The sequence below is a fragment of the Neltuma alba genome, unplaced genomic scaffold, assembly GCF_004799145.2.
Source record: "Neltuma alba isolate B1F8T4 unplaced genomic scaffold, ASM479914v2 tig00001330_pilon, whole genome shotgun sequence".
In the NCBI taxonomy this organism is placed as follows: domain Eukaryota; kingdom Viridiplantae; phylum Streptophyta; class Magnoliopsida; order Fabales; family Fabaceae; genus Neltuma; species Neltuma alba.
This window is the reverse complement of record NW_021632420.1, coordinates 16170-25319: the sequence shown is the minus strand read 5'-3', so window position 1 is coordinate 25319 and position 9150 is coordinate 16170. Positions and strand designations below refer to the sequence as shown.

Sequence of the window (9150 nt, the reverse complement as noted above, 5' to 3'; positions counted from 1 at the left end):
AAATCGAATTTGTCATTCAACTGGTTGAAACATTGATTTGAGCACAGAATCAATCATAATTAAAATAATATTTTCTGTTTTTTTTATGACTCAGGATATATTCAAATCATTTTAGATTTAAGAATATTTTTTATCAAGCTAAAAGTATTAAGATCAAAATCCTCCCAATAAATACGCTATTCGAGATTCGGACTTGTGTTCCCTCAAATAGAAGGGGTCTTAAATATAAGCAACTACTTTGACTTGAAATTCTAAACTACGATGCATTTTTGTCTCCAATAAATATATATTATATTAATTACTCCTCTAATTTTTAATATGTAATCTAATTGTTGAGTTGATTTTAGTTCTAAATAGCATATTTATTTTTCATATTTATCATTTTTTTCTAAATTTTCCTTATAGATATTCCCTCAACCATAATTAAGTAGAAGAGGGAGGGAGGATATAAGAAAGATAATTATGGTGTTTTAGAAAAAATATGTCATAGTTCTTATAATTAATTAACTTACTTAACTTTCTTAATCTAATCAAATTAGTTAAATAGGTTTTATATTAAGAACTAGAAGAGTATCACATATTCTCCCTTGCTTTTTTGTTTTTCAATAAATAAGAGTATGTTTAGTACATACACCAACATTTAGCTGCCGCATATGTATAAAAGATTGGAGGAAGCATAGTTTATTTAAAAAAATATAATTAGGTTCATTAAAAATAATAAGGGTTAATTAATCTGTAAATCCTTATAGTTTCAACCAATTTTGAATCAGATCCTTATAATTTTTTTTTCTTTTTATTAGGTCCTTATTCTTTCACATGTTTTTAATTAGGTCTTTGCATTTATTTTTCTTTTTATAACATCCTTATAATTTCCCTAAATTCTTAATCAGGTCCATGTTGTTTTAATTTTTATTTATTAGTTAAATATAAACTTAATTAATTAGATTACTGAAATATAAAATATTAATAATTAAATTAAATTAATATAAGTAATATAATTAATTAATTCAGATAAATTTTTTAAAACAAATAATATTTTCTTGCTGGCAAAAAATAAAATTATTATAATAATTCATTATTTTTAGAATATTATTGTTTATAAACTAATATTAAATAATATATACTATTTTATGATTATAGAATAGTATTATTAGAATTCATAAAATGAAGAGTAAAAAATTCAGGGACTTAATTAAAAATGAGATGAACTTATAAGAACTTTATAAAGAAAAAATAAATACAAGGACCTAATTAAAAAGATGTGAAAGTATAAGGACCTAATAAAAAGAAATAAAATTATAGGGACCTGATTCAAAATCGGTTAAAACTATAGGGACTTATAGATTAATTATCCAATAATAATATTAAATAAAAAAATGACTTAACAATAAATAAAAACATTCAAGTATAAATTTCATATAATCTAATAAAATAAAAGAATTACTATTTTTTTAAAAAACTAGAACGATATGGTTTCAAACCCAGGACAAAAATATTCTATCAAGTTTAATCCATTTGAAACTTGAGTTTTGATCCAACCAACTATTTTTTTTTTTGTTACGCATATATATATTTTTATTAGAGACAATCTTTATCAACAATTGGAACCAACGTAAATATTAATTCACTGATTTATTGATTTGAGCAATTGACTGATTTAAAAAAAAAAAAAAACAGAAAGGTCGACCTAATTTATATAGCATGTTTTTTGGGTTTTTTTGGGGGGGGGGGGGGGGGGGGATGTGAATATTAGAAAGTTGGAAATCGCAGGAAGCGGGATGATCATTCCTTCAGCTTGTCCAAAACCCCTTTGTCCTGGTGAGGGTGCTCAGCGGAAGACACGTGGGTTCCTTGAGATCCTCCGTTGGAATTAACATGGCCTACCAGAAACAGTTTTTTTTTAAAAAAAAGAAAAAATCAATGTCAATATAAAGATCAAATATTGTTATTTATAAATTACGAATAATACAGTGTTTATTGTTCAAAATTTTTTTAGTAAAAGGCGAAAGAATCAATTTTGAATGATACACATGAGATCATAGCATAATTAAATTGAGAGATAAAATTTTACAGCGGCAGAATTAGAGATTGAATATGTAATCATAGCTTATATTCATTTTTTTTTTTAGATAATTTAACTTTTAAATTTTCAGATAGTAATGTTAATTAATTTCAAAATTATAAATATTATATAATTATGTTGTTTTATTTTAAAAAAACAACTTGGATATATATTCAAATTAAACATGACCGCCTTAATTACTTATCTTTCAATAGCCAGGCACCAAAATCAAATTCCACCAAGTTCTGAGAAATATAAAGTAGTGAATCTAGAAAGTGTGGAATTTATCTATTTTAATTTTACTTGAGCTCGACTTAACATTATTTTTGCTAACAAAATAAAAACACAGCACTTCAGTAAAATTTTAAAGAAAAAATTATATTGAAATAAAACTAAAAAAGTGACAATCTGTTATTTTCTTTAAAAACGACTATATATTATTTAATATTATTATATCAAATTTGAGGGACTAAACTGAAATTTGATGTAGGGGGTGTTTGGGAAGTTGTAAATCAAGAAAAACTCATTCACATATTTACTTCGTATACCGTAAAATTACTTTTAAAACTATGGTTTTGTTTTCATCCAAGCACCCTGAAAACTAAGATGATTAAGGATCCGTTTGTGACAGTGTTTAGACATTCTAAACGTGTGATTGTATGAGAAAACGTGCAATCTATACATGGCGTTTGGGTTGAAGCACTTTGAATTTTGTTTTTGCATAAAAAGCTATAAATTATAAGTATAAATTATCTACTCATGACTTATCATTTTTTGCTTTTGAAACATAGAGAGAGAGAGAGTTAAGAAATTTACTACTTTCCCTTATTTTTATTATAAGTCTTAAATAACTACTTTATGGATAATAAAAAAATTAGTTAAAATTAGTTAAAAGTAATAAATGAGTTAGAAATATTTTTATTTGGGAGAATGACATTGAGGTCCCACAGAAGCCAAAATACAGCAAAAAGGTCCCCTGAAATGTCATAATGTTTCTGAAGTCCCAAAGGGACTTAGATGCAATTTTCAGAATCTGGAAATTACCTTCTTGCCCTGCCCTAAGCCATCAGAAACGAAGAAGCAGAAATTCATTTGGGTGAGAGTTCCCGCGCAATATGCTTGAGAAAGAAGACATTGGGAAAGAGGGAAGGAGCCATTGATGATGAAATATCCTCTCTATTACCATTAGTGAACTCCAAAGAGCTTCCATGTGAATCTCCACAAACTTTCAGGTGTGAAACTTTCTTTCCTCTTCTCTCCTACCTTTCTTGACAGATTGTGGTTTTATTTGGAAATGGGATTCACAAGTTAATCAATAGAAAAGCTGTGTTTTTGGTTGGTGTGTGTTGGTGATTTAAGTTGGGTGTGTAGGATAATCATGGGTGCTCTGTTTTTGAGTTGCTTGTGGGTGGTTTTGCTCTGTTCTGATGCTAGTTCAGTGGCAAAGGAAGAAAAAGATGAAGGTTACTGTGGGTGGAAACCCTTAGTACGAAATGGGATATTGTGTTGTCAATCAGGCCACGATAGTTGTCAATGCGTGCCGCGACAGTTGTTAATATAGCTCCTTGACTTGTCAATGACAGTTGCGTGATTCTTGATGCAGGTTTATCACTGTGGAAGATGCAAAGAGTTTGGACACACTGCCAAGACATGCAAGAACCCAAATCCCATCTGAGAACATAATGAAATCAGCTATTTTTTGTATATGGATGTGAAGGGAATATTTTGTAAATGGTGTGAAGGGAATTTTTTGTAAATGGATACACACCAATAGTTAGTTTCTCGTAATTACATGCAACCCCTGTGTTTTTTTGGGATGGGTTGTGAATTAGGTGTAGTTTCATGTATATGAAGGTGTAAATGAAACTTGACTATGAATTGGCATGTTAGATTCTGCTGTCATTTAAGCTGTCATTACCTGCACCTTGTATTGTCATTAGACCTGTTATGACTTGTCAACGGAGCACTGTCACTTGTCAATTAATTTGCTGATATAAGTTGTCAACAATATGAATTCAAGTTACATAACTTGTTTTAGTAACATATGATATTCTCAATCACTGTGTCATATTATATTTTTGGTTATATTGTCATATATAATCATTATTAATAAAGTGTCAATGGTAGCACTGTGACTTGTCAATGGTGGCATAGTGACTTGTCAATCATGGCACTTAGACCTGTCAATGGTGGCACTAAGACTTGTCAATGGTGGCCCTGTGACTTGTCAATGGTGGCACTATGACTTGTCGTTGGTGGCACACGGACTTGTCATTGGTGGCAATGTGACTTGTCAATGGTGGCATTGTGACTTGTCAATGGTAGCACACTGACTTGTCGTTGGTGGCACCATGGCTTGTCAATGGTGGCACACGGACTTGTCATTGGTGGCAATGTAACTTGTCAATGGTGGCGTTATGACTTGTCAATGGTAGCACACTGACTTGTCATTGGTGGCACCATGGCTTGTCAATGGTGTCACACGAACTTGTCATTGGTGCCAATGTGCTTATCAATAATGGAACTATGACTTGTCAATGGTGGCACACTGACTTGTCATTGGTGGCACACTGACTTGTCAATGGTAGCACACTGACTTGTCGTTGGTGGCACCATGCTTGTCAATAGTGTCACACGAACTTATCATTGGTGCCAATGTGGCTTATCAATAGTGGCACTATGACTTGTCAATGGTGCCACACTGACTTGTCGTTGGTGGCACACTGACTTGTCAATGGTGGCACACTGACTTGTCATTGGTGGCACACTAACTTGTCAATAGTAGCACACTGACTTGTCGTTGGTGGCGCCATGGCTTGTCAATGGTGGCACACGGACTTGTCATTGGTGGCACTATGACTTGTCAATAGTAGCACACTGACTTGTCGTTGGTGGCACCATGGCTTGTCAATGGTGTCACACGGACTTGTCATTGGTGGCAATGTGACTTGTCAATGGTTACATAACTTGTTATATCACTTGTCATTAACTCATGTTATATTACTTATTAATATTACATAAATTTATCGATATCAATAAAGATATAAAATAAAAAAAATAAAAATGTGACTTGTGCCCAAGAAATTGGTATCATAACATCTAATAACAAAGGTAATAATATTATAAACATAATTTGATCAGTTTGTTACAAAAGGACCTATTGACCATTAAGCTATTGCCACTCATGACAAACACCCTTAGGTGCCAATCATCTCACAACACATCCTGGCATAACATAACAAAAAATTAATTGACTCCTCTATTTCCTCCTCTTGCTCTTGTTATAGTCCGATAGCAATGACATCACTTCATCCCTATGTTCATTATGGGGATGGGTAACCAACCACCACAAACAGCCAACCTTCAACTCTTGCAATTCATCATTGGAGTATCGTGGCATGGTATATCCTGCAGCATCACGAGCAGTGCCATCCCACTCTTGTAGCCAAGAGAGGACATGAACTCCACATGAATCACTGCCAAGCAAATTCAATATGTAAGCAGCATGCAATTTTTATTGTGAACAAACACAACATAACACAATCAAACAGAACAACTACACTCACGTATCATTCTGCACATAAACTTTAGCCCATTTCACTTCGTTGCCAATGTTGTCCTCATTGGCAAACAATTCTGGCTTAACAGCACGCAACATCGTATGGAAACAGTTCATCTGCAAAAAAAACACATAATCAAAAGGTTTTACTAACAACACAGCATCCAGTGACAAGGGACAGAGCATATTGTGACAAGTAACACAGCATCCAGTGACAAGGGACAAAGCATCCAGTAACAAAAAACAGCATCCACTAACAACTAACAGAGCATCCACTGAGAAATGACAGAGCATCCAATGACAAGTAATAGCATCCAGTGACAAGTAACAGAGCATGCAGTGACAACTAACAGAGCATGCAGTGACAACTAACAGAGCATGCAGTGACAACTAACACAACATCTAGTCAACTAAGCATCCAGTGACAACTAACACAGCATGTGATGACAACTAACATAGCATCCAGTGACAACTAACAGGGCACGTGATAACAACTAACACAGCATCCAGTGACAACTAACACAGCATCCAGTGACAACTAACACAGCATCCAGTGACAACTAATAGAGCATGCAGTGACAACTACGCAGACTGCTAGTGACAACTATAAGACTAGTCATTGACAAGTATGACAGCAGCAAATAAATACACACAGTCTGTGTTGCCATAAAGTGTTTGGGATTGAAGTGCCCTTTAGTCGTCCTCTTTTTCTTCTTCGCATCATGTTGCTGCTCACTCCCCTTCTTCTTTGCTTCTTCTTCCTCTGCTTGTAATCTTATGAGTGTGATGCTATCAACCAAGGAGTCAAGGGCATAGAAGGTCATGGTCTTTGTCTCCAACACATAACAAAACCAATGATCTTCAAATAACGTAGGACCGAAAAGGAAATCGCAATCCCCTATATTGTACCCAATATATTTAGGTAATATTTCCCTTTCATGGTCCTCCCATTTCCATCTTAAAGGATTGGCTACCATCTTTTGCATGAAATCTGCAGAAAATATATGCCGGTTCACTCTCCCCTCTTTATCCTTTTGATCTCCAACAAATGTCCTTGCCACCATAGTCATAAACTGAAATGACAATATAAAGAAATTACAACTCTTTACCATCAAATAACTCATTCTAATGTTAACTATATACATGTGACTTACCCTATCGTTTATCCATCTTCTACGTTGGAGACATTGCAGCTCACCACGGGTTAGAAAGTATCCATACATCGATACAAAGTATCTAATGTAAATAAAACAATTATGAAGTCAGTAAATTCTGTAACATAATATAAATTTGGACACCAAAACATAATACTTACTGCTTTTGGTCCTCTTCAGCACACCTTGCTGTACACATGTCAAATAAAGCTTGCCTATCATCCATTGTTCTCTTTTTCCCAGGCTTAGTTTTGATTTCCAGAAATGGAGACCTAAGAGCCTTGCCCTTGCTTATGACCCTTGTTGATTTCCTCACATATATTTTCCCTTCCCCTTGCTTGTCCTCTTCATCCTCTTCATTCTCTTCTTCTCCTGCATTTCCTTCTTCATCTTCTTTGTCTTCTTCTTCTCCTTTGTCCTCTTCATCCTCTTCTTCTCTTCTTTTTTGTTCTTCCTCTTTTTTGTCCTCTTGTAGCTCTTTCACCTCTTCATTCTCTTCTTCTCTTTCACTTTCTTCTCCACCCATCTCCTTTTTTGATTGAGTTTTTTGTTCTTCTTCTTCATTTCTATCCTCTTCCGATTCAGTTCCTTCTTCCTCAATTTCCTCTTCCTCCGATTCACTTCCTTTGACCCCTTTTTCCTCTTCTGATTTCGATTCTTCATCATCATCTTTCTCCTCTTCACTTGCACTGCCACTATCCTTCATTAGTCTTGACTGAAGGGCCATCATCTCCTCTCCCAGCATTGACACTAATCGGGCATATGTTTTCTTGATCTCCTATACAAGTAAAATTCAGAACTTTAATATGTAAGCAACAGAAAAAAAAAAAGTACATTAAGCCTCCAAGTCCACATACCGGGTGAGTTAAATTTTCTGGATCAAAACTGGTGGCTTGACTAGCCGGATGCAATATTCCTTGATCGCTCTCCTTCTCCATATTAACTCTTTGCTGCACTTTCTTTTCATCCCAAAATGCAAGAGCATGCTCAACATGTGAAGCTTTTGTTTCCCCAAGTGGAAACTTTTGTAGACAATACATCTGCATGTCACATGAATGATAAGTTAACAGCAGCCATTGACAACATTCAGACCATAAAATGAAATGATAACAGAAATATACAAATTATAATAGCACTTACTTGTAGGAAGTATAGACAACCTGGCACATTCTTCTTCTTTTCAGTCAGCTTGCCTTTTTCTAATTGTTTTTTGTACACTCCAATGCCCTTGTATAGTTCATTCAGCACATAAGATGACCAATCAAACCGACCCAATCTATCCTTGGTTGATAGTATGACCTTCAACAAATAATCAGTGACACAAATACTGGCATTAGGACACAACAATGTTCCCAATGCATACATGACAAACAGCATCTCAAAATTTTCATCTTGTTTGTCCTCAGTCAACAATGACGCTATCTTCTTGTATGGAACATTACCATACACAACCCTCCATTGCTTGAACACTTCATCTTCACCACTCACAGCTACTTTAATCTCTTCTCCCTTTATTGGCAGCCCCATAAAGTCATGCACATCATTTGCCCTCATTTTCCTTCTCTTCCCTCTTATGGAAATGCTTTTTGTTGGAAGGTCGAATGCACACATAAACTCTCCACACAATTCTCTTTGAATTGTGTGGCAACATACTTCAATCAACTTATCAAAACCTATCTTTTTAGCCTGTCCATTAGTTCCTTCCTCTCTTTGATATGCTTGCAAACTTGGATGAACCGTTTAGGTGCACATCTTGTGTAGAAAGGAACTATATACTTTTTGGACTTTGTGGGAGCTCTTTGTTCTTTGGCCCTTTTACAATATTCCTCTTTTTGTTGCTCAGATAATTTGTCCCAAGCATTTCTCACATGCTGATTCCTGGATTCAAGTGATTCATACTTCCTCGAGCTTTTCTTATGGAATTCCTCTGTAAACAAGGCATAACCAGAAAAATTACAGCTTCTTTGTCCACTTTTGTTGGTTCTATTCTTCCCCATCTTCTTAACCTGCAAAAGAAAATTGATTTAAAAGCACTACCAAACAGAGAAAAAAAAATCTAACACTTAAAAAGGTTCTTGAGCCAAAACAAAATAATGAAGTACCAGAAACTTACGCAAGAGTCATCTAATATGGAAGCAAATTAAATCAAATGTGAGGGTCCAACACCGTATAAATAGAGTTGTTACAGTTCGGGGCAAAAAAATAGTATATTTTGTTTACAATCACAGAAGGTTTTAGGGCAAGCCTCAACTGGGAAAAAATCAAAATAAATCAAGTAACTCTCCTAAGTCGTAGCGCCCTTCAAATCAATATATCCATCAACATATGCTACTTTTGTGGTTTGTCTAATGCACATTAATAATAATCTGCCATTT

The 9150-nt window shown here is 34.3% G+C and overlaps 1 protein-coding gene and 1 long non-coding RNA gene across 2 annotated transcripts; one reads left to right on the top strand and one right to left on the bottom strand.

Annotated features, from left to right (window-relative positions):
* The first annotated feature begins 691 nt into the window (after positions 1-691).
* Positions 692-3763, top strand: LOC114755382 (uncharacterized). Its single transcript, XR_003741306.1, has 3 exons — positions 692-703; positions 3064-3294; positions 3666-3763. It is a non-coding gene; the product is annotated as an uncharacterized LOC114755382 (long non-coding RNA).
* A 1558-nt stretch (positions 3764-5321) lies between these two features.
* Positions 5322-8444, bottom strand: LOC114755432 (uncharacterized). Its single transcript, XM_028944312.1, has 8 exons — positions 7916-8444; positions 7633-7815; positions 7260-7553; positions 6937-7127; positions 6776-6857; positions 6275-6694; positions 5629-5738; positions 5322-5538 (listed from the first exon to the last, which is right to left on the bottom strand). The coding sequence occupies exons 1-8, from the start codon at positions 8384-8386 to the stop codon at positions 5322-5324; spliced, it is 1968 nt and encodes a 655-aa protein (XP_028800145.1). The 5' UTR covers positions 8387-8444.
* Positions 8445-9150: the final 706 nt, after the last annotated feature.